This window comes from Podarcis pityusensis, assembly GCF_964106645.2.
Source record: "Podarcis pityusensis genome assembly, chromosome: 5".
In the NCBI taxonomy this organism is placed as follows: domain Eukaryota; kingdom Metazoa; phylum Chordata; class Lepidosauria; order Squamata; family Lacertidae; genus Podarcis; species Podarcis pityusensis.
In genome coordinates this window covers 69,782,259-69,808,701 of record NC_138032.1, presented here as the reverse complement: position 1 = coordinate 69,808,701, position 26,443 = coordinate 69,782,259, and the positions used below count along the sequence as shown (strand labels likewise).

General features: G+C 44.9%; 1 protein-coding gene across 4 annotated transcripts in view; it reads right to left on the bottom strand.

Moving 5' to 3' along the window:
• Positions 1 to 21,093, bottom strand: part of ADAMTS14 (ADAM metallopeptidase with thrombospondin type 1 motif 14) — a 71,266-nt gene extending 50,173 nt beyond the window's left edge. For 2 of the 4 annotated variants that reach the window (XR_013986108.1, XM_081004667.1), the window contains exons 1-3: positions 20,654 to 21,093; positions 17,451 to 17,872; positions 1,857 to 2,010 (exon numbers count right to left, since the gene is read on the bottom strand). Coding sequence is in view for 3 of the 4 variants with exons in the window: in XM_081004667.1 (XP_080860793.1) it covers positions 1,857 to 2,010; positions 17,451 to 17,872; positions 20,654 to 20,741 (664 nt within the window). In the remaining variant the exon portion in view is untranslated. The remainder of the gene's footprint in view (positions 1 to 1,856; positions 2,011 to 17,450; positions 17,873 to 20,653) is intronic. The other 2 variants (XM_081004665.1, XM_081004666.1) reach the window with 1 other exon arrangement.
• Between the last annotated feature and the right edge of the window lie 5,350 nt (positions 21,094 to 26,443).

Below are 26,443 nucleotides of genomic sequence, written 5' to 3'. Positions count from 1 at the left end.
AAAAAAAACAACAACCTCGAAACACATACACCACAAGCCAAAGCATGCAAGTTATCATCACACTGAAACATATATGCAGTAGTGTAACATATATGCAGTACTGAAACATATATGCAGTTGGTCGATCTTAATTGCAGTGAGTCGAGCTATCACTATAATCTGTGTCTAAAGTACTGCCTTTGGGGACCAAGAATTGGATCAGAAAGCCTGAATGCTCCTTAAACAGGGAAAAGGTAGCCATGCTGGCCCATAAGAAAAAAATCCAAAATACATAGTAGGGCCAGACTATTTATTAGGTTAACCAAAATGTCAAATCTTGAACACTATTTTATGACATTTTGGTTGGCCTAAGAATAGGTACTGCCCTGCCATGTATACTGGAATTTACGTTCCTTGATGGCCTTAGCTTACAGAATTCAACCATTGTCAGTTTTGAAAGGGCAGAGAAACAGCTAACAGCAGTTTTGCATTCTGAATCTGGACACAGAAAGAAGTGGAAAGACCTGAGAGCTTTGAGCTTGGGTATAGCAGATGGAAGGGGCACAGAGGTCCATGCTGCTGGTTGGGGTGCCTGGGGCAGGATTAGCAGTTGTGCTGTCAGCTTTTACTATGTTCTGCTTGCATATTTGTAAATAAAAACCAGTTGTTAGACAAAGTAAATCTCCAGTACTCTCTCATGCAAAAGAACACTAAACCAGTACTTTCCCTAGACCTCTCTCCACCCAGAGGGAGTGCTTAAGAATACGAGTTGCATATGTTGGGATTTTATGGTTGCAGAATTCTGGAGCATTTTTGTCACACACACAAATAAATCTCTTTTGTGTATGTGCAACAACTTCTTGGTGACTGACAGAGGCAATCTGTGTTTCTCTTTGTCCTCCAGGAAAGAAGGAAGCTTCTCCCATCACAGTGTGTCAGTCCTGGGGAAAACTGTATCTGCTCAAAGATGCCAGGCCCTGAAGCTCTTAAAAGGAGAAGCTGCTATGCCTTTTTGCTTTCTATATGTAAGCATGTAGATTGATTGATTGATTGATTGATTGATTGATTCATCCCCCCAATACAAAAATAGCATACAATAAAAAAGTTAAAAATAGAAATCCTCAATAAATAAACAAGACTATAATCATAAAAAAAATCCAGCAGCAGAAAAGACAGCAGTACAGTCAAACAACGGCTTTTGAACATCTCAGCTGCCAAACATTTTGGAAGCCGAACGCCGAAAACCCAGAAGTAAATGCTTCAGTTTTCAAACGTGCCTCGGAAGACGAATGACTTCCACTGAGCTACCACTGTATTTTTCTCAATTTTCTCTGTAAATTTGCAGCCCGCCCTTTGATCCTTGGTTTTCAAATGTTTCCTAAGTTGACCGGACTTCCGGAATGGTTTACGTTCAAAAACCGAGGTTCCACTGTATATGAGCTACGATTCACAACCCACAAAAACAGAAAATATGCAAAGCAAAGAGCCGATAATATGAACATAGAGATAGTGGTTGCCTTTCTGGGTCTCCCAAAGCATCTGGAAGGTTTAAGAGGGAGAAACAGAGTCTCCATATAAGAAAGAGAAAATGTGTGTTTTCCCAGTAAGGGACAAAAGCAAGCTAATGAGCACTAGGCTTTTATTTGCAAGCAAGCAGGATTCCAGCTCTGCTTCCTGTGGAGAAATGGTGGGGGGAAATGGACAACATTTCAAACACCACCTTGGCAAGAGTCCCTCTTCAGGCATAATGTTTTTTCTGTCCTGGAACTGTTACGGAAGCAGATAGTGCCTCCGTGTCAAATCTATCTGGAAATGGATGTGTGGGAGCCATGAACACAGTGCTGGAAATGTGCATCCATCTCAACAGGAAGACTTACCTTCATTATGATGGTCCTTGTATGCTTCTGCTCTCTGTTTGACAGTAGACCTACGGTAGACCACATGAGCTCTCCCATTCTTTTCTTTCTCCCACTGTCCTCGCTCCAAGGGCTCAATAAAAAACTCGCCGCTGTCTGTACGAATCAGGCCTGCCTGGAGAGCCATGGAAGAAAACGGCAAAAGAAAAATGAGGAAGTGTGTATTGGTGATGTCAGTTTGAAAGCCATTTTTGGCCCCTATGTATTCAGCAGTACTATTGACATATCCTGGAACCTCCCAACTTCTGGAGCGAAAATGCAGAACTTCAGTGATCGTGCAATTTATACTATTTGCAAGGCTGGACACCACAAATAGTTTCTCTTGCTGATAAAGGAGTAGCAGTGTTGTGATTTTCTTGCTGTATTAAACACTATAGCACTGGGAATTTGTGCATATTTCCATTAGAGACAAAACACAACAAATCACAAGCTAAGACATCAGGGGTCCGTAAATGCAAGCAAATATCCAGAATAGTAGAAATGGCATGTGGGGCGTAGCTGGTAACATAAACATCGTTTCAAGACACCAATATGTGCCATCAAAGGTGCTATTATGCACTTTAGAGTGACATTAATAACAACAGTAGTTCTGGTGCTATTAATAACTCCTGGTGATTGTGTGAACTTTCCTCATTTGTGCCATTACAAGTTTTGCTGGATCCTCTATACTCTTTCCAACTAGTCTTCTTAACGTGCAACTTGGCAGAGAACCCATGTCAACCCCCTCCATTTTCAAATGCCTCCCTGGGTTTTGGTTAATCACAGTTCTGATTTCAGTTCACATGCTACATTTTGAATGCTTCAGGAAGAATCTGCCTTAGAAATGCAGAGCATCACACTGGTGAATACCCCCAGCCCAAGGAGTTGCTGCACGAAATCCTTGCGATACCAGATGTCTTTACTCTGAAATAAGTCTTGTGCTTCCAGTAAATCTGCACTGAGGCTGCCCATCAGTTTTATTCTGAAACTCCACCTGATTAAGGCTTTGGACAAAAGGAAATCAAATCACACACTGCAGACTGACAAGATTTTGGCAAGGATGTTAATATTGACCTAGCGGTCACTGACTTTCCCTAATCACCACCCACTTTTTTCTTCATCTGTTGGCTATGAAAAAGCTCTTTTGTAACACACATCAGCGGTATCCTTTGAAGCTCTGCAACAATCCAGACTATTTTTTCAAGAAACATTTTTGTCCCTATTAAGCCAACAAACGCTTTGGGAATTCGAAACTAACACCGGCCATGTTACCATATTTGGTGGCCTCTAGTCCTGGGTTAATTTGTTGCCGCAGAGCTGCCAATACATGCCAGTCTGTCCACACTGGGAAATAAGGCCTGGGAACAATGGGTGATTTGCCTGCACTGCCAGAGAGTTGGAAGAGTCACTGTAGTGCTCTCACATTGACTGTGCAGTAATAAACTAATTTTGCACGTCAAGCAGGCAGCAGTTCATAGGAATGCACTGTAAAATCACTTACGTGAATATTAAATGCTCAGCGAGCTTTGCCTGGGGTAAACAGCTGGGCAGTGGAGGTTTATGTAGTACAGGTGGAATGTAATTATATTAAACCAAGCCTTCACCCATCTGCCACCTTCCAGATGTTTTGGCTGCAGCTTGCACCAGCCCCAGCCAGCACGGTAACAGGTTGGCAAAAGTCAGTCTAGACTATACACACAAGAAGGAATATTGGTACCATAAATGTACTGCAGCTAGGGTGAGCTCAGAATGCCTTATATGACCATCAGTTTCCCTTCTTCTATTTTTTACAGTTATAAACGTGTGCAAACTGGTTTCTATACTGTGCTAGCATCAATGGAGAGAGCTCAATATAGACCTATCACCTACCACCACCTCCAAAACCTCCCCGCCTTTCAATAGTTTACCCATCCAAAGCAGCACTAGAGCTCCAAACTGCAGTAAGTGGGAACAAGGAATAGCTCCCAAGGTTGCCATGTCTCCTCTTTTTCCATGACATGTCCTCTTTTTCAGGGGTGAAATTTCTGTCTGGGTGGATTTTTTTAACTTGCCAAAATATCTCTGGCTATACTTTCTGGATGAGACATAGGCACAACTGGTGGTTGAAGACTTACTTTCCTCTTCTCTTCTCCTGCCAGACCCCTCTCAACAATATATCAAAGCTTCTATAGCCTACATATAGTAGGGGTATTTAAAATAAGAGTCATCATAGCATCCTCTTTTTTGCTCTTCAAAATATGGCAACCCTAGATCTCCCCCTCCCTTCACTGTTTGCAAATCAAAAAGGAGTGCACCCTAGAGTGGAGGGAGAGAGAGACCAGATCTCCCTTGATCTCTTTTAGGACCTCCACACCCATGAATGCGGGAAGATTCAGGAGACAAAAGAAAGCTTTACTTTCACACATCACATGCTTAAACTACAGAAGCTGCTTTCACAAGATGGCCACAAAAGAGGAATAGACAAATCAGATAAGACTATCAATGGCTACTAACCATGGTGGTTGTGTTCCACCTCCACTGTCCAAGGCAGCACACCCCCGGACACTGGCTGCTGGATATCACAAATAGAGAGAGTTGCCATTACCCTCACGCCCTGTTTGCAGACTTTCCAGAGGCATCTGGTTGGCCACTGTGAGAACAGAATGATGGACCAGATGGGCCTTGGCCTCAACATGGCTCTTTCTGGGTTTTCCTTACTACATCTGGACACTGTCTCCATTGGCTAGTACAAATGACTTCCAAGTAACAGTGCATAAGGATAGCCAGCAGTGTACTGATCTGGTTGAACACTTTCTGGGACCTGATGAAGTTTGATCCCACGCTTGCTTACATGGAAGTAAGTTCCTTACAGATCTCAATTGGGTTTAAGCCCAAGTAAGTGTGCTCATGATTTGTTGCCTCAACATTGCCTGCTCCTTTGCATTTCTGCAAGAAAGGATCAAGCAACCCTTTCTTAAGACCTTTACATGGAATGCAGAGCGCAGGTTGCACGTTACACACTTGTCAGCTTCCTGGGATGACTGAAAAAACAGTCTAGACAATTGATTCTAATGATCTGCTCCCTACTGGGCAATCTATTTTTCCATGTTATAACGCTGCCTTTGAACAGATTAAGGTCACCGAACTGCAGGTGGCACAGGGCCTCTGCTAATGAGTGGACCAACGCAATGTTGGTCCTGAACCTAGAATCATACTTTTAGAAAACAACACACACACACAACCTCTAACCTTTGCAATCACCAAAGTATTCTTGTGAAGACCTGCCTCATTTGCACTCCCCTCTCCTGGGCTAGGAATAATAATTACTTCCAGGGAAAGGGCTCACACTGACCCCACTGTTCAAGCCACCCTGAGAAACAAAACTACATGTAAACCTTTTAAAAATTACGTATCTGCAAGAATGAAAGGGAGTGTTGAGGTCATGGGCTTGTGTACACTTTTTGCTGTGCTGTCCAGGAAAGAAAATTCAGTACAGAGCTATGAACATGCATGGCTTTAAAAGAGGATTGGCAAAATTCACTGACAATCATTGGCCTCTAGTCTATTTTACCTCTACTATTGGAACAGGCAACCTGCTTCTACATTAGTTTATGGGAATCGCAAGGAGTGAGAATTGTTATTGAACTCCAGTTCTGCTTGTGAGTTTCTTCACTGTGACAATAGGATGCTGGACTAGATGGGCCTTTGGTCTGCACCAGCAGCGGCTCTTCCTATGTCATTAGGCTCCCAAAAATCATATTTAAATGACACATCTTGCAGTAGTTCTTTTTTAAAATGGGGGGGGGTTAAGCATTTTTAACTAGATATAGTGAAATTCTGATGTGCTTTCAATTATCTTATTAGTCAAATGTTCATTTCAGTTAGTTTGTTTTTAGTTCTAGTATTTTTAATTGTATATCACAGGTTCTTTTTTTGCTGTTGTGGCAGAAAAAAAGCAATTTTAAAACAAACAGGACAATGCATTAACAGTGTGATTGCCTGCGCAGCCTTCTCAGGAACAAGCATCACACAGTTCAATGAGGCCTACTCCCACATCACAAGGTCTATAGTGTCTATAGTGAAGTGTCCCAAACTTGGGTCTCCAGCTGCTGTTGGACTACAATGCCCATCATCTCTAGCTAGCAGGACCAGTGGTCTGGGAGGATGGGAATTGTAGTCCAAAAATAGCTGGCGACCCAAGTTTGGGAAACCCTGGTCTATAGCTTCTTCTACTGCATATGTCAATGGCAAAGGGAGAAAGCCTAAGAAGTCACCACACTGTCAACATAACAGAGCTTGTTCAGAAGACAAGCAACAACAGCAAATGGGGGGGGTGTTAAAAGTTGTTCTATTGTCTTATTTCTCCCTCCTTTTCGGAGGAGGGCTAAAGGTGCAGACATGGCTATGAAATGTCCCAAAATGATCCCATACAGGAGCCTAATCCCCCTTATTTTCTCTTCTCCCAATGGGCCTGGCACCAGCCTTTTCAGCCAAGCACGTTTCTCTGCTGGAATCTCATCAGCTGAGCAGCTCTGGAGTTGGGAGCCAGCCCCAAGCCAAAGAGAGACTGGCTTGGCAGAAGCTCCTGGCAGCCCCCAGCACGGGAGGCTAGTAGGCAATGCTTCAGTAGACCCTGCCAACCTCAGCACCTCCCTGCCAGCTATCTTGGTAAAGTTGGGTCTCAAACATTTTAGTTGGCTTGGAGGTGGTGAGCATATGACTGGACTCCAGCCTCTAGGCTGACGCGGGTTTTCTCAACGTTACACAGTAAGATAAAAACCCTGAAGCGTTCTGTGTATAGTGGTACTTCTGGTTACGTACTTAATTCGTTCCGGAGGTCCGTTCTTAACCTGAAACTGTTATTAACCTGAAGCACCACTTTAGCTAATGGGGCCTCCTGCCGCCACTGCACAATGTCTGTTCTCATCCTGAAGCAAAGTTCTTAACCTGAGGTACTATTTCAGGGTTAGCGGAGTCTGTAACCTGAAGCGTATGTAACCTGAAGCATGTGTAACCCGAGGTACCACTGTACACACAAAGCCAGTCTAAATGTTCAGAAGCAGCATGTGGTACAGAACTGCATGTCTGATGGGTCTCCATATAAAAGGTCAGGGGGTGGGGGCAGTGGCCTAGCATGGGTTGCTAGTGCCTGGGGCTGCGCAAAGTGGGCAGGAGGGAGGTACACATGTGCATTCAACTGCCTAATAACGTCCACGTCACCCAGGAGATCGCAGCCGCAGAGATAAGCAAAGAAGAGTTGTTCTGTTGTATGGAGAGGTCACTTCCTGGTTCGCATGGAGAGCCGTTTTCAATGGACCCCAGCGACGGAAGCATGCAGCTGAATTGAGGAAGCACCAGATGTTGAAATTTTGTGCCCCTAGCAATTTTGCGCCCAGGGCAACCATACCTTATTCTCTGGCTTACCAAATATCCAGCATCTGCATGGCCAGCAGATGGAAGTAAATATCTTCCCCGACTCATTCAAGACAGGGTAGGTCTTCTTTTGAATACACTGCGCTCTATTAAACTACCCTGTTCTGCTAGCAGAAGCCAGCATGAGGGCTCCCCTGCTAACACAACAGGGCTTTCCCCCCTTGTGCACCCCCTAAAAAAAATCCACTCTAGGGGCTTGTGAGAACGCCCCCCCCCAGAACAATGTGTGGAGGGAGGCGAAATGCTTGCACTGTAGGATCAACCTCCTTAGCACCACATTGAATTCCACCCAGTACGACCAAAAATTAAGCACAGTTAGTCTTTGTTATTTCGGATTACATGCTTGATAATCCGCCCTGCCCCCCCCCCCCCCCGGTTTCACCCACTCTATTACAAGTGTCTTTATTAGTCCATAGGCATAAGGGAAGGAAACTCTACTTCCTGAAGTTTGCATCTTAGACAGCTTCCATTACTACCCTACTTTACATAACTTTCGCACTGTATGCCTCATTAATCCACCCCAACAACTAAGCAGAACTTAATTTTAATGCTGGCATTCATTTTCAAATTGGATCCAGCTCTAGATAAGTACATACTGAATCACAGGTCAGTGTGGCCCTGCCAAGGAAACATCAGAATGTGGGCAGGTCAACTTTAGGTGGGAACAGCTTTTGTGGTAAGCATTCCTCTCCACACACGCACACACACACACACACAAATGCTGGCCCTGACCCTCCCCAGGAACCAACAATTTATTTCAAGAATTGGCACCCCCAGGGCCAACAAAAGACAATGTACAATGTACATATCACTGCTTTTCCTATGTGTTCATTGAATGATCTTTCAGCAGCTTCGGTATGTTTCATATTATGGAAATATTCCCCAGCCTCCTCCAGCACATTGCATTCTCCCTCTTTGACACCACAGCAGCAGCAAATCGTGGGACATTTCCTTCTTAACCAATTCCAACCGATCAGGACTCACGTGGCACGTGAGATGTCACAGGGCTAGGAAACCGAACAAGGAAATGAGGCCAATGCTTTTCCACCTGCCACTGTCCTTCCATTCCTGATAGGGGAGTCTTGCAAAATTGGTGAACATTTCTACGCTCTTCATTGTCACTCCCTATTGCAGAAAGCGTTCCTGAAAACCAGAGTCCCATTTTGGCACATCCCAAGAGCGAATAGGATTGAGTTAAAACAGCCACACATACTGAACATTGTGTAAGGCAGTTATTAAGCAACATCTGTACCAGCAGCAGACACAGCAATGTTTGTAAAGGGCCGTGTGGAAGTTAACTGCAACCTCCTATCCCCATCCATTAATCAAACTCCAGCTAGTTCCCATTACACTGTAAATGGAATAATGACTGGTGTGCACTTTTCACTTACAATGAGAGTATTCTAAAAAAGCAAAAAGACCTCAGAGCAGCCCATTCAATTCCTGCCAGGGAAGTTGGGCACTTAACATTTTGTAAGTATGCCCATTTTAAAGAACGCTAGCTTTATTTGGATGTTTTGCCAGCTTGTGCACAAATGAAAACAAGAAGAAACGAGGCCGGGAGACTCAACAGTATTCCTTCAGAGTGTTTCTCCAAGCTCGATCCAACACCAGGAATTCAGCAAGTTAGGTACGTAGGAAGTTGCCATATAGACTAAGACTAATGGTTCGTCTCTACACTGTCTGGGTCTCAGACGGGAATCTTTCTCAACTCCACCTGGAAATACTAGGGATTGAACTCAGGATCTTTTGTGTACAAAACATGCATTCTGGCACCAAGCCATGGTCCCCTCCCAGCTCTTATTTCCATCCTCCCCTCACCAGGGATGTCAGAATTCCAACAAAAATGGAAAAGTAAGCAGAGATTGTTGCAGTTCACACATTTCTCTGTGGTCAGGATTGAAAACCAGTCCAGTGAATAAAATCTGTATTCATTTATGTAGCTGCTGTTGTTTTTTGGTCTGCAAATGATACATAATATAATTATAGTTGTTGTTGTTTTACACTGTTTTGCTGTTTTCTTTACACTAAATGTTATATAGGAAATGTAAATAGCCACATAACTTATGCAACTTATGTGCAGCTAGATAAACAAGGTAGTATTTGGCAGAAAACAAACTATGGTGGAAAACAAAAGAATGCTGACTGCGATGAATACAGGTTGGAACAAAAATAATAGAATCATAAAGTGGGAAGGGATACCAAGAGTCATCTACTCCCACCCTCTGCAACACAGGAATCTCAACTAAAGCATCCATGACGTAGAATCATAGCCTTCCTAGATACTTGCCCATGACACTAGATGATCAAATGATAAATTGCCATTTCAGAGGCTTTCATCAGAGGTTAGAAGTGTTAAGAAGATGCAGTGATCAGGATCGCAGGACACTCCATGCACTCAGTAACAATGCTATAAGAGTTCAAAAATATCCAGTTTTGAATACAAGTTCCCTTTGCCCCAGAAAATAGTTTTCTGCTCATAAATTATGAACATTAATGCTCATGTGCCCGTTTTTGTGCCTCCATGGTCTACTTTCCTCTGAATTTAAGGGCTGTCACTAAAGTTGGTTAGGGAGGAGAAGATTTCCCCAATTCTGTCTCTCCTCTTTCCTTCCACCTGAATTTCAGTGTAGCTAAGAGAACACCTAAAACAATTCTGGAATTTCACTTGCTTCACCTTGTTTGCACAGTCCCCTGTCACCACAGTGCACATATACTTCGATGAAACATTGCAAAACAAGAAATCGTATGATTGTCTGAAAAAAATATTATCGTGTGGTTTTCCACTGGTACATCAATGAACTTCTGAGCAATGATAAAAACACCACAGAAAAAGAATCTTGGAGCAATTACACATACCATCACATAAAGACTGATAAAAAGCACTGTGCATCAGTTAAGTATTGCAAGGGGAACAAAAAGAAACTCAAGGAACTAAAAGCTGCCACATACTGCACAAGCACCCTACCGTGTTCAAAATACTCATTCATTCATTCATTCATTCAAGGAAAAAGTGGGAATTCCAAGTCTGCTGGTTTTTCCTTAGAAGCAAGACTGGGTGACTCAGAAAATTCCGGAGGATATTTGGATGAGATATTCAGGAGCATCCCCAGCATTTGTTGATTTCTGAAACAAAGAGTTTGACTTTGAGTATGCAGTTAAAAATAATAATACCCTGTCTCCTAATTTGTGATTTGAGCAATCAGTTTGGCTTGGAATTTCCTTGTTAGGAAAAAATAATAATGCATGCACCACAAATGCAGGCACACACATGCAATCTCTCACAAAAGCCAAATTGGCTGTTACCAAAAAAAAAAAATTAAACTCGAAGTCTGACTATTTGAAAAACACAAAACAAAACCCTTGCATCATGAACAGCAGACCAATGAACCGATTTAAAAGTTAACCTAACAAGGCAATCAATGTAAAAATATTGGCATGTGCCTTCCAGTTTGGTCTGCTGGTACAGGTGACCTACAATAACCAATCATGCAGAGGGGGAAAGTCACCAGTATATAGCAGCCTGGTGGATTTTAAAATCCCAGCCTTTGCCTAGGCAATGTTTTGCCATTCCCCACCAACACTGAGAGAGCATGCATAGATCAGAAAAAAGTTGTGCATGTATAATTTGTGGGGGGTTGAAAAAAGAAAAGATCCAAGTGTTTGCCAATGCTGATCATAAATTGCCAGATCATTTCTAATTGAAGCTGAGGAGACTTTGCCCACAAGGGGGTGGGGTGGGAAGCAAAAGCCCTCTTCTGTGCCAACATCATCTACAATGGAACCAACACCAGAAGCAAAGCATGCAGTCACTTAGGGTCAGAAATCTCTTTAGAGGTGCCGATGAAGCTGTTATGTACTGATGTTCTCACCCTGGGCCAGCAGGGGGATACTGTAGATAGGTATGCAAATGAAGGATCGAAAGTGACGTTCAGTGATTGGATAGTTTGTATGCAAATGAAGGATCAAAAGTGACATTCAGTGATTGGATAGCTTTAGAAAATGGCAACAGTTACATTGTTCTGGAGCTCTATATAAGCAGGCTAACTGAGCCCCTCAGCCAGTTCTGTTCCAGCTTACAAATAAAGAGCTGCCTTGGAAGAATCACTGTGTCGTCTGCTATGTCTACCCACAACTTAACAGAAGCCATGTGCAATCTGAAAAGTGCTCTCCTCACAAGCACTTGCACTATTCCAGTGGATCTCAGGGCACAACTTTCCACACGGCCAACTATTATGCCACTGAAGTGATTATGTCTGTTTCTGGAGGTTCTCAATTGCCAGTGTGTTTTGGACGCAATCCCAAAATAGAAGGTGACAACAAGGACCAGTGCAGCCTGTGATGCTCTCCAGGCTGTCTGAGCTCACCTTTCACTTGCCCTTCTAATATAATTTGCATGTGGGCCATTAAAAAGCCAATACTGCAATATTTTTCTTTTGTTCCCCCCCTCCTATCCTTAGGGAAGGAAATAAACCAAAAGCCTTTATGTTTGTAGTCTTATCGACACCAACGTTTCCCTTGTCCATGCCTAGGGAACGGGAGGTTTAGTCCTTCAAATACTGTAGATACTATCACTTGAGAGCCCAGTTCTTTCATCTTTCTCATTTGAACAACATGACTCTCATTTAGAAGTTTTTTTAAGCCAATGTGTGACACAGAAAAGTTGCTGTGACTGAGGATACTTTGGGAATACAACTCAGTGATTCGTATAATTTGAAGCAGCTATCTGAGACGCTCAACAAGACAGGCACTGCCAGAATGAACTCAATTTTGTAACAGAAAGAGGCAGCACACACGGCTGCTTCATTTGGAAAACGTTAAAATAAACTTATCCAAACAAAACGGAGAGGTTTTATGGAATGAAATAACTGAATGGGTGGATGGGGGTGTTTCAAACCTCCATTGATAGTCTGTTTCGATACAAGACAGTGGAATCCACCAAGCTGGAAACGTGCCAGTCGTTTAATGAAAAGTCAGACAGTTTGGCACAGACATTACACATTGTGCCATGGATAAAATTACTGCCCTCTCTAGTGTTTCCTCAATAAATCAATAGGAGGGGAGGTAAAGAGGACGACACGCCAAACAGGACAGGAAATGCTGACAGTGAAATACGAGAAAACTGATAAAAACTGCTACTTGGAGATCATAAGGCAAGGAATCTCAGCTGCAAAAGAACAGTCCGCTGCAACTAATATTTCACTAAGATTTAAAAAGATCTGGAAGGGCACCAGCCAAGAAGAGAGGCAATTTCAGGCAGAGAGAGATAATTTATATTAAGCACTGCAAAAAAAAAAAATACCATAGCAGTTTGCAACAAAAATTATCAAATGGCAGCAAACTCTGCCTGCAAATAAACCCACCCATCTGGGAAAGCCTGTAAAAATAAAAGTTTTCAGCATCAGACAAAATGCATACAATGTTGGAGCCTGTCTAACTGCATTGGGCAGCATGATCCACTGAGCAGGGGGCACTTCAGTGAAGGGCCTAGTCCAAATCACTACAGAATGAATCTCTGGTATACGTGGCGCAGCAAAGACAGTCCCCATAGACAACTACAGTGGACAGGTAGATACATAGGGATATCCTGGTCCCCAGTTTTTTAGGGCTTTATATGCTTAACAGAAAAACCTTAAATCTGACTGGCTGGCATATTGGGAACTGGCAATAGTTCCCTCAGCACCAGCCCTACATGCTGACAGAAGGCAAAGCTGGACACAAATTGGCTAAAAAAAGGTAAACGACCCCTGACAGTTACCATAAGTCCAGTCACGAACAACTCTGGGGTTGCAGCGCTCATCTCACTTTACAGGCTGAGGAGCCGGCATTTCTCCGCAGAGTTTTTCCAGGTCATGTGGCCAGCATGACTAAGCCGCTTCTGGCAAAACCAGAGCAGCACACTGTTTACCTTCCTGCCAGAGTGGTACCTATTTATCTACTTGCACTTTTTGGCGTGCTTTTGAACTGCTAGGTTGGCAGGAGCAGGGACCAAGCAACGGGAGCTCACCCCATCGTGGGGATTCGAACCGCCAACCTTCTGATCGGCAAGCCCAAGAGGCTCAGTGGTTTAGACCACAGCGCCACCCACCTCCCTCACAAATTGGATACAGCCCCAATAAGTGAGGTCACCAGAATACGTTTCTATGTCCCAGTGGTGAGGGACTGATGAGCTTCCCTCCCACCAGCAGATGGGAGAGCAATCAAACCTTCCTGGATAAAATTGCTAGGGTAGTGTGGTGATTAAGAACCTGGGGCTGAAATCACTTGATTTAGTTAATGTACCCAATTCAGTTAATGCATATTATTACTGCTCACAAGTTATGCTTCCCCCACTTTAAATGTCACTACACTCCTTCCAGTTAGCTTAGATATAACACTGTTATTTATCAGAAATATTTATGAACTCTAAGCTTCGTAATACCACCACAGAGGTATGAAAAAACAAAACAAAAAAGTTTTAAGCAAGTAAAAACAGGTAAAACAGTTCTCGAAGGATATCAGTTACTGCCCACAAATAAACTCCTCCTTCTGGAAATGTCTGGGAAAACAAAACAAAAAAACCTTTTCCTGCATCTGACAAAATATATAGAATGCGGGAGCCTGTTTAATGTCAGTCACAGGCATCTCAAGGTACAAATGGGGAAGTCAAACCCTGGAGAATTCTTGTACTGAGCTCAATTGTCTGACTTGGTTCCCCCTTTAAAATATGGCTACAATTCTAAACATTTAACAAGAATGCTATTCCCCACGCCGTCCCCCAAATACCACTTGCTTAGGCTATAGGAAATCACCATCTTTCCTTTCTGCAAATCATGGGGCAGGGGGGAGAGAACTCAGCAGACATCTGGACACTGAAATGAAATATAGGGGCCGCAAGGGAAATTTAGGGCTCTGGCCAGATGAAGACTCCTGGGCATCTCCTTAGTTTGCTTACTCACTTGCCTAGAAAATGACAAGCAGCTGGCTGAGGGGCATATGAGCTACAGCTGTAGTGCTGTTTGCAAAATGATACAAGACTTAGCTTTTCAACTCCATGGTAATTAGAACTTCTAATTTCCTAAACCACTTTGGAAAATCGGATCCCATGTTCATAATTACACAGTTGAGAAGGACAAAAGCATTCTGATGTAAGGGACTAAAAGCATCTGGAGGTGTTCATTCCTACATATCCTGCAATTATTGTTGGTTTTTCACCTGATCTTTTATCTTCAAAGGGACACTGCTCTGTCTTTTTACTTATTAAACACGCCGTGCCCCTGCAGGCTCAGGGTGAGTAAAACTAATTGGCAGGTTTAGGAAAGTCCACAGCAGACCAAGTCTGTATCTAGATCCTTGCTAGGCATGGATGAGTCCACCAACGTCAGTTTCTCTTACGTTTCTCATTGCTCCAGTCTTACCTTCAACCTGTCTTGTCTTCTGCCCTCTTGTGTGGGTGAAAACTGTAACTAAAACACTTGGCTACTGCAGTGTGATAAACAAGGGGCAGGGCTGTGGTAAAGATGTGCCAACTTCAAAGCCTTTGAATTTGGGCTTAATTCTTGGAATTATTCTGCAGAAACAGAAATGACCTGCAGAAATATTACACAGGGGGCAACTATTTTTTTGTGCATGACTGCTGGCATTTGGGTCCTTTTGGACTGACAAGAGGGCAGAATGGGGGTGTAACTGGGGGGGCAGAACGGGGTGGGGTATAAGGAGGGCAGGGCAGATTTATGTGGTCTGCTGACATGCACTGAGGCCAGGAACGGAACCCCACGCAAAATGGTCACCACCTGTATATACCAGAACTGACGACCCTCTTCATTGTAAACTGACCCATGCATTGGGATATAACTTCATCAATTATCCCATAGCCAGCTTGGACAGGCGTTTCTATCACTGAGCTATTCAGCTATGCCATCTCAGCTTTCGGAGGGGCAATATTATCAGATCCCTAAGTATAGCCTAACACTTAGTACACATAGGAATAACCTTAATACTCCACCTTATCTGTATTGCTCGTTATATTCTGATGCAACAAAACTCATATTGGGACTAGCAGAATATTGAGGGGGGATGTCTCATTTCCCCCTTCTCTGAAAACAAAAATAATAACAATAAATGGTTAAATGTAAGGAGTACTGGGCTGTAGAGAGGACCTACAGGGAAGAGCCTTACTACAAGAAGCGGGGCAAAAGAAAATAATATATCAATTTCCAATTCAAATCCAAGATGGTATTTGGCATGCAAAACCGAGCCTCTGTACCCACTCCTTTGAATTGCCAGTAAGTATGGCACATAAGGCCATACAGTCTAACTTGAAATCAGTGGTGACGAAGAAGCAGCTAACAAATAAATACCTTCAAAATTCTCATATATTTGGAAATGTGCATAAATAGGTTTGCTATTGACAAAGATTTCAATTAACATAGGATATTGTTACTAAAACCACAGGACTTGGTACATTGCACAGTGCGCTTGGTACACTTTAAGACCTCCACAGATGTTCAGTCAAACGTGCAATGTTAGGATGGCACTGACTCGACCAACCCTGCATCTGTTTGTTCAGCATCAAAATTGCACAGAGACCTGCCAATTTTGCGGTATACAGACACTTCAAACTAGGACTTCATGGGCTGTACACCTACTGGTCTCATCTGTGACACTCAGTGTACAGGCACTGGGTGGACCTGATAGTAGTAGCCCAGGAAGGGCAAGCCTTCAGAACCCTAATATTCACTCTGTGTGTGTGTGTGTTTTTGTGTGTGTGTGTGTGTGTGCGTGTGTGTGTTTCAGTACAGAAGAAAATGGCATAGATGGCAACAGACCATTAAACACTTGAATATATTCTCTAAAAAAAACTTTGTTTAACGTAAAAGCTGAAACTTTCAGGATGCTGAATTATGTACCAAATATAGAATTCTGCACTTGTGTGATGCATTTACAAAGCTCCAGAATACATTTGAAACTAGCTCTGAGAGTGCAAGTGAACTTTAGAGTTGTTTTACTCCAGGCTTCCTCAACCTCGGCCCTCCAGATGTTTTTTGAGACTACAATTCCCAGCATCCCTGACCACTGGTCCTGCTAGCTAGGGATCATGGGAGTTGTAGGCCAAAAATATCTGGATGGCCGAAGTTGAGGAAGCCTGTTTTATTCCCAACAGCAGCAGCCCCTGCCCCATGGCAAACTAAGCTGGAAACTGAGAGTAGATTCAAGAACTGTTTGTGATATGGTACCCAGGGTTAGCGGTTGAATGAAGGTCCCATGAGCCATGAGGCCAAGCAGGTCTTTGAAACCTTGCCAGACTTAAATATTTAGGATTCTGCAGGTGACTTGGAAGCATTTTCCAAAGTTTGAAAATCAACTCAGAATCCCTGAAGTAATCATTGCCTGCAGGTGCCTCAACTGGTTCATGCAGTGGTTCATGCAGGCTACCATTCTCTTTAAAACAGCACCTAGGCTGATGCTCACAGGAATAACCTAAAGCTGGCAGCATGTGCTTCCCTGAGATTTATCTATCAAGACCAATAGTTGCAGGTGAACCTATCCTATCCATTCTGCAAGACACTCTATTTTTGGTTAAGAGGTAACTCTGCCAACTAAAGTCCAGCCTGGCTAGTAGCAAATATTTTGTGCTGCGTAAGAGCCAGAAGTCTGATAAAACAAACAACAGTTCTTGAGTAAAGCTCTTTTGTGAAAAGCAGCGTTTCCCCTGAGCCCCACTAAGGCACAAGACTAGTGAGATAGCTTCATTGTGCTCTATTTCACCCACTGCTGAATGAGAAACTGAATTGTGTTCTTACTTTGCATCCTGCCAGCACAAGTGCTGCTGAAAAGCAGGGCTGCTGAAGATCAAAAGGAAAACATCGTGATGTCAGCAGAACAATGGGAATTTCCTTCACACCCACTTACCTGCTGGTATTCCCCTACCCTGATCTGCCAGATCTTCAAACAGGAAACAGAAATTTTTGAAATCTGAAGTTGGCAACTTTATCCCCTAATATCCGTAACAAATATAAGGTGAATTCCAGAATACGCACTCATAGCAAAAAATTATTTGCAAGGCTCAGAGGGGCTTAAGTAACAAGGCAAAGACAGTCCTAAGGCTGGGGAAACAGGAGAAAGGGATTCATCTCTTCTGTGGACAAGAAGAAGAAGAGGAAGACTCAATCCGCTTTTGCTTACCAGTCCATCACAATTACTGATGGCCACTGCGGCACCTGGCATGCCTGAGACTCCTCCTGTAAAAGCACAGTCCTGTTGCAGCGGTTCCCGAAAGACTTCCCGGAAGTCCTCTTGCCACTCAGTCAATGCGCCAGGTGACACCAGCCGCCGGTTGGGCTTCAGGCGAAGATGCAGCTCCTTTCCAAAAACAGTAACATTGAAGTAGTACAAGCGATTCCCAGGCACGCCTTGGTTCAGAAAGGTGGTGCTGCGGGCAACCCTGCGCCGGCCTGGGCGAGGTGGAGGAGCGGGAGGGTGGGTGGCTTTGCCCCTCCTTGCTGCCACCGAGCCAGACACCACGTGCGAGAGGAACCGTCCCTGGCAATCTGCACTGAAGGGCACAATCACACCATATTCACTTAGCTTTCCAGACAGGAGCAGCTCTAGTGGAAATAAATACAGATAGACATACTTCAATACATTCAAAGCAGAGCGGGGCGGGGAAACCCCTTTTTCGTAAGCGTGTGTTTGAAAAGCCTTTGCTCCTCTCAAGATATGCACACCTGCGGCTCCAGCCTCACGGGGCTTAGTCCTGCAGTTAGCCATTCATTGGCCCATGGCAAGTCACACTACTTTCCAAGTGAGCCACCTGAAGGAACTATCACACAAGGCATCCAGTAACCACACAAAGGCAGAGCTGTATGAAGTCTGGACAAATGTATACATAAAAATTCTACAACCAAAACAGACGAATTCTGGCACCCGAATAAATTAATGCACATAAGACACATTTGCAAAACCCATTTCATTGTTTTAAATTTATTCTGCAATTTCAAGTGTTTTGCATAACTTATGCTGGTTTTGCTAACCATGTGGGTGGATCAAGGAACTATGCAGGGCACTGAAGTCTTCTCCTGCCCAGTTCTTCCACCACCACCACCACACCAGACACAAGTTCCAGGAGGCATACTTTTTTAAAATCTAAACTTACAAGTGTGTTTTCACCAATCCAAAGAGTTAGAAATTTGTTTATAACACACACAGACAAAGGGGCTGTAGCCAACGAAGTTTGACTCAAGAGTAGCCCCACTGAAATTCAGGGGCCAACGTTTGTCACGTCCATTAATTTCAGTGTGTCTACTCAAAGTCTGACTACACTCCCCTATAAGAAACTTGTTTTACAAATTAAAGCTGAGAATCTCAGGAAATTCAGGTCTGTTCCTCATAAGTGCTTTATGCACTCTCCCCCTCCCCGTGCTCATGTGGAACTGCGGAACACAAACAGAATAGACACAGGTGCTGAGGGCTACACATCTTGGTGGGCTACTACATAATTGTGTTGGCCTGCAAAGGTTGTAGAGACACTTTCCTTTTTACCTAGATCCATCCTTCACCCAGTTTTTTTATAGTGGTTCTTAAATTTAACTACAAACCTTCACACTTTTGTTTCAGAGTAAGCCAAAAGAATGATGGCTGCAAACATTGATATTTCTGGAGAGGGGCAGTTCTGTTAAGTGAGAAGCTATTGCTCTTCTTCCTCCACCTGCAAAACCTTTATGATTTCCCCCTCATAAACTGTAGCTCACAAAGCGTCAACTGGGCATGTTCAACACAGCAGAAGAAATTCACACTGACACGCCCTTATGCTTCTTGCATGCCCAGCTAACACCAAGCATCCAAAGTATTCATTGTGCAGTTTCCATGTCACACTGTTCCTCTAAAGTAGAGAATCCCGCTGAACTTAAAAAAAAAAAAGCGTGTCAGCATTGTAACATACTTTGGCAAGGCTTGCAAAAGAATCCCATGTGTTAGCTCTGTATTCCAATTCCTCAACAGAGCTTAAACAGCACTGTTTTAGCTACTGCATCAATTGCCAAAATGAAGCTTTAAAAAAAAAATGCACTATGGAGGTGAACAGCACTGCCATCTTAAAAAAACAAGAATCTTTGAAGTGATGCACTCCTATTCCTGCAAACTGTTTTGCCTTACTGACTGCCCATCTCTGCACCCTTCAAATGCAGCAAAGGTTTTAAAATGCAACCTGTTTAAAAATACTTGGGCAGCAAGGTAAATGGAAAGAACTCTCAGCCTACCCATCAAATGTCATCAGTCCAGCTGAAATCCATTAACCTGCCTTTGGAGGAAACATGCTTAGGATCAGAGGTATAAATATAATTTGGAAAACCTGACTCATAGAGCCAAAACACAGTGATAAGTTTAATTGTGTGTTTAGGGCTTGCCATTTGTTTCAGGGCTCCATCCCAACTTAATAAGGAACAGGGGTGGGGGCTGTGAGTTTTTAATTGGAGTTCTCCCTGTCCTGAAAAGAAAACATGTCGCTGGTAATATGGGAAATGCTGGATCTCCCCTTCCATTTTTTTAAAAAATTTGTTTTTATTAAAGAGTTTTGGGGGTTGTTGGTTTTGTTTTGTTTTAAGAAACAAAATCTTTAAAAGCCAGGAGTGGGGAAATCAGAGGCACCTGAAAATGGCTCCCAAAATCTGCCTTTCTTATCCTGTCCTAAGCAGGATTAGCCGATAGAGATCTCGAATGTCTAAGAGTCAACATCAAAGAGTAGTTTTTGTCTGGATTCCCCCCCCCCGCCGCCGCCCCCGGCCCACCTCTAAGGTACAGTCAGGGGCAGGGTACAGGGCAACGGGTGCCTGGAAATGTGAAACTTGGGTGTTTCGTAGCATTTGGTGCAACACTTTGGTACTTGATCAGACGGACGACAGATGACCGGCCAAAAACAAAACAAAACGCCGAACTGCACTTCCGCGCGATAACCAAACCAGCATTTCCATCTCTCTCGGGCCACTGGGTCAGGCTGGCGAGAAGACGCATTTGCATTCATTCCTGGTCGCCGTTTCACGCGGCAGCAAGAACCACCGGCGCCCAGTGGAACTTGCTTGCCGGTGAGGATACAGAGACTGGGCGGGAGGGGGGGCGGAATCCTTCCACGTTTTGCCAGTCAGAAAGCCCTGAATTCAGCGAGCCTTGCTCTCCGGGAGCGGGCAGCGCTGCTGGATCGTGGACCGAGAGCGCGCCTCCCGGACCCTGCCTCCTGCTTCTTGCCCACCCAGGAAGCCCGCAGGCAGCGGGACGCGAGCAAGGCGCCCGGAGAGATGCAAAGGCGCGCGAGGCGGGGCGGGCAGGTTGACCCGCTTCCCTCCCTCCCCCCCCCCCGCCTCTCTCCTTTCCCCGCGCCGCGCGCTCCTTCCTACCTTGGGCTCTCGCTCCCCTGCCCGCGGCGAGCCAGCAGCTGAGCGGCACCAAGCAAGACAGCATCGCATAGAGAGGCGGGTAATCCATTTGCGGACGCTCGCCCGGCGCGCCACCCGGGGACTCCAGCGCCCGGCCAGCCCCACACAGCCGGGAGGTGGTGAGGAGAACGAGGAGGACGGAAAGCTGCTCCTTCGGGTCGCCTGAGGGGCTGCTGCCGGGGAAGCCGCGCGCTCCCAGCCTGGCGCGCTCTCCCTTCTCCTACCTGCCTGCCGCCGCCGCCGCCGCCTCCTGCTGGCCCGAGCAGGGCGCTCTGTCAGCGGACGAGGCGCCGCTCCTCCTCCTCCTCCTCCTCCAGCCGGCCCCGTCTTCGCGCTGCGCCCGGCCCGGGACGAGTGCCCTCCATGCACTGCGACGGGGCAAGGCGCGCAGCGAGCGGCCGGCGGAGCGGAGGAGGCGCTTCCCGCTCTCGAGGCGGCTGCCAGCTGAGGAGAGCCGAGCCCGCGGGGGGGCGGGGGCGGGGAGGGCCGTGACGACGGCGACGCCTCTGAGTGACAGGCGGGCCGCCGGCTGGAATGGGATACAAAGGGGAGGGGGCTGCACACAGCCCGCTCGCCGCCGCCGCCGCCTTCTCTCCCGCGGGAGGCACTCGCAGAGTGGAGAGAGAGAGAGAGAGAGAGAGAGAGAGAGGACTTTCCATTGCACGTGGCGCTTCCAGCGCTGCGCCACTTGCCATTGGCCGGCCCCGGAGCCAAGCCCCGCCCCCACTTTCGGCGAGGGTCGTCCCATCCCCGCCTCAAGGGCTTTTGCCGACTGCACCCGAGAGAGGCGCAGCACGCGTGCACGTCGCCACGCAGCCTGGGCGCGAGACGCGCTTGCCCGTCTCCTGGCAGACTGGCGGGGCGAGGTCCCCACCTGCCCGCCTGGGAGGTTTGAAGCTGCTGCCAAGCTGGTTGCAGCCCCTCAGAAATGGGATCGGTCACCGTTTTCATAAACGGGCAGGGCGTTCCAAAGTTTCTGCCAGCCTGGGGATGCTAGGGCTTCCTGCAAAAGTTACCGAAACCCTTTCAAGAGGGAGGGGTGTTGCAGTCATCTACGTCTCTGAGTTCCTTCAGTGCGTTTCTGTACATGTGCTACTCAGAAATAAGCACCGTTGAGTCCCAGGAACAGTTTCTGCTTCTAAAAAATCCATCAGGTGGCTTAAAATATAACAAACCTTTGGTGTTGTTGTTTTTTTAAAAAAAAGCCAGTATGAGTCCACATAGGGTAGCGTCAAAAGTAATCGCTCCTCACAATTGTTGGATCACTGCAGTCTGCTCTCCCTCTAGGATGCAAAGTATTTGGTGCTAGAATTCTCCTTGGGCTCATCCTCATCATGGCTAAAGTGGTTGGTAGCCATCTCAAACTTAATGGCCTTTTGAGCAATGCATATACAGTGGTACCTCAGGTTACATACGCTTCAGGTTACATACGCTTCAGGTTACAAACTCCGCTAACCCAGAAATATTACCTCAAGTTAAGAACTTTGCTTTAGGCTGAGAAGAGAAATCATGCTCTGGCGGCGCAGCGGCAGCGGGAGGCCCCATTAGCTAAAGTGGTGCTTCAGGTTAAGAACAGTTCCAGGCTAAGAACGGACCTCCGGAACGAATTAAGTACTTAACCTGAGGTACCACTGTATGTCTAATACTCAAGTGGCGGTCAGGGGTGTCAGGATCCGGCACATTGAGTGGACGAGACCAATAGCGGGTCTGGTTTTGGAATGGGGTGGGTTCGGTAACCCTGCTGGACGATCTTTGCTTAGAGATGGACGGATGGAATGTTATTTCTGCTGCTCTTACTGTACTTCTAACCAACTTATGGCACTGTGGATCACAAAACACTCTTAAACAGTGTACTCTATTACATCCAGTTGTTGGTGCTTGGATCACAGCATGCAACGAATCATGGAAAGACAATCTAACCTAATTTGCTGCTGATGCAGAAAACCCAGCGCTCAAACGGAAGTGATTGAAGGGAAAGTGAAATTACTGAAGGCCGCATATAGCATACTATTAGAATGGGAGACAAAAGATGAAGAGGTAAAATCAGTTATGATTAAATGGGCACAAGATGTAGGTCACAATATTATGATGGAGGATTGGGTTAAATTATGGAAAACTGACTTAAAATTTACAGATTGTTCACTATTGTAGGAGAACTACATGAAGATGATGTACAGATGGTATACAACACCAGTGCAGCTAGGGAAAATGTACAAAACTAGCTCAAACATATGTTGGAAGTGTAAGGAAAAGGAGGGAACATTTTATCATATGTGGTGGGATTGTAAAGTAATTAAAAAATTTGGGAAATGATATACAATGAACTGAAGAAAATGTTCCATTTAACATTTGTTAAAAAACGCGAGGCATTTTTGTTGGGGGTTGTCGGGAAAGACCTGCCAAAAAAGTTGAAAAACATCTTCATGTATGCAACAACGGCCGCAAGAGTTCTGGTAGCACAAGGATGGAAGACTGAAGAAATCCCAACTAAAGAATCATGGCAAGAAAAATTGATGGATTATGCAGAACTGGCAAAATTGACACATAAGCTATGGGACAAGGATCACTGTGACTTTAAGGATGAATGGGAACCTTTCACAAAGTATTTGAAGACGCAACAAAGTGAACTGGACTCCTTGGCAGGTTTTGAATAAACATCCACAATTTTTTACTGATAATAATTAGCTAAACAGTTGGAGGATCTATACAACTCTGTAACATGCAGAAAATAGCATTATTGGAGAAACCAAAGACTGGAACTGAGGGAAGTCGGGGGGTGGGGTGGGGTGGGGGGATGGGTTTGTGGGGGGTGGGGGGAGGAAAGAATGGGAATAAGGATATGTTTTTGGAAAATATGTTTTGTTATAACTTTGAATAAAAAAAAATAGAAAAAAGAAAACCCAGTGCTAAAGCATCCCTAACATCCAGTCTTGCATGCCTCCTGCTGAAAACAGCAGCCATGCCTCTAGCTCTAACCCTTCTAATAGGTCTGTGCTGTGATATCAGGCACTCGGCATTGCACACACAGCAGCCTGCAGCAGCCACTGCCAATGGTGTGCACAGGCAGGAAAACGCATACCCTTACGACATCAGAACAGATAGAATTACTACTAGACATTGCAGAAGGGAAGCTTAAAAGCACAGAGTTGCCATTTTCAGCAGCTTCTGGTCCAGATTGAGATTCTGAAAATGTATGCCGACTTCTGCTTCCCTGCCATTTATTTTCAGTTTGAAACATATAAGAACAAAGGGAGTGACAGCACCAAAAAAAGACCAGTGGCTTTTCGTTTGCAGGAAACTCACCCTTCCGAAGGCTGCACTGAACTTCCTATGACTTGGGAAAGAGGGATCAAAACACTTCTCTAAACTTGCCCTGGAGCAACATTGGCTTCCACAATGAACCCCGGTGTTTTGTTTTTTTTAAAAAAAGAAACTTCCTCAAAATTGCTTTTAAACATCCTTTTTCTTTTATATGATGAAATCAATCTGCTGCCAATAAAAAAATAAACAAATGCATGCCCACACAAAATTCTGTATCCGATATGGAACGAGGCACTTTGTTGTACTTGTAAGTTACAGCGTATCTCAAGGTGCTAACCAGGCTTGCGAAACTATGGGAGTTAAGGTTGCAATCCTCTGGAAGCGCATGGACCTGGGAATTTCAAGAGGGTGGGGTCCTAAGCATACTTACTAGGGGAAGAACCCCACCAAACTCAACAGGCAACTTAAGTGTTACATGCAGGAATTTTTTTGTATTGAATCCTACTGGAATCTTTTGCATATGCCAATAAAGGTCTGAGAATCTGAAGTCAGCTTAGCATTGTGCTGTAGTGCACATGCATGTTCGGTTGGGCTGCATCTTGGCTTCCTGCATTTTGTCCTCTCCCTGTGTGTTTGGATAGTTGCAAGGAAGGGAAATCCCCTCCCCTCTGCCTCAGTATGACAGAGATCTTCATTTTCATGTACAATACCGTGATGAGACTTTACAGCATCTGTTCTGCATGATAAGAATCACGAGCAGTAAAGCACAACCGCCATATGATCTTAAGTGCAAACAGCTGTCTGCACAGGAATCTCCAGGGGGGTCCCTGAAATCGCAGCAGGAATCTCACAGCGATTACTGAAACAAACACTAAAAAAAGGGGGGTGGAGAGTGATATGGAACCCGGATGATCTGACATAAGGCTTATTGAGCACTCGAAATATCTGACCCACCCAGAGGGCATCTGTCCTTCAACACTGAAGACTTTTAAGTGGCTGAGGTAGTTCCACAAGGTCTGGAGAGATGAAACTCAGTACACATCTTGTTCCAGACCACCTAGAAAGCTACAGAACAACAGTGTTACTAACCAACATGGTAACAACTGAATGCTGCCCAGTTGGCTTTGACCTGCAGCAGGGCCTTCTTGGTGGTGTTTCCCTGTTTACAGAATGCCCTCCATGGTGAGGTGTGTATGTCTTTCTCAGTACTAATGTTGAGGATGAAATTTTTAAACGTTCCTGTTCAGCCAGGCATTAGGTGGCTGAAAGATGCCGTTCCTGGCAAGCCTGAGATTGTTTCCTCTTGTGCCAGCAGAGAGGAAACAGAAGCACACAGGGGCTGTGGAAGTCTTGTTGCCTTCCACACACTTGGATCAGTCTGGAGAGAATTTCCAGGCGTGTCCCGGAATGTGAATCTTTGTCTGCAGAACACAGACTTCCCCACACATATTTTGGTACACGCCCGTTTTAAGCACTGCTGCCATTCTCCAGGCTTACATATGCCTTTTGTCCTCAGCCCTTGACTCTGTTTATAGAAATATTGTTCTATAAATATTAAGCCCTTTCTCACCGAAATTTCTACAGATCACATGTTACGGCATTGCAGGAAGGTCTTGAATTTGGGACATCTGAACAAATGCATATCCCGAATGTCTGCTGTAATGCATTCTGCACATGCCACATTAAAAAAACCCAAAAAACCTAAGACCTATTTCAGAAATGTTGGCGAGAGTTCTAAAATAATTTTAATTGGTGCTTTTTTCAGCACCCTCATCTGTAAAATCCATGAACTTGAAGCTCTGCAAGACCAGCTGTGCACGCCTGAAAGAACGAATTACAGAAGCCTTTCTAGCAAGGACAAAAATAGATTTCTGACCCGGAATCATCTCATGAATATGAGCCAATATATTGAGACCTCCAAGGTGAGAAATGGAAAGTCATGCGTCCATCTGGTGTGACCTGTGAATCTCTCATTGGTGAACATGATAAAATAATGGTGCCCAACTGCTGAAGCACAGCTGTGTGTCTCACAAAGTTATCTGTGTACTACAAAATGGGTTAATTGTAGTTGATCAAATTCTGCTAACTGATATGTCACAATCAACACAGACCCAGGCAAGCTTTAAGTTCATTGGTTTCAGTGAACTTAAGCCCACCTAATTATGTCAGATTGTGCCCATTTCTCTACATTGGCCCCAACAGAAGTGGAAAATGGCAGACACTCTTCTCCCTTTTGCCTTGACAGCGTCTTTTCTACACTGAACCCTCTCTAGTTAGCTGTTTGGTCCAATTTATATATTGAGCTTGTGGCAGCCAAGCATCTGATACTGCTTAGCGAAGCTGGCGTGGCAGCAAAGGAAGCTCAGTTGTTGAGGGAAGTAAACTGTAGTCCAGCTTCTGAGAGGGAGGGAAAACATCAGTTTGGCTGGGATCAAAATCTCATACAGTGGCAGGTTGATGGTTGGGAAATGTTCTGGGACATAGGGAAGA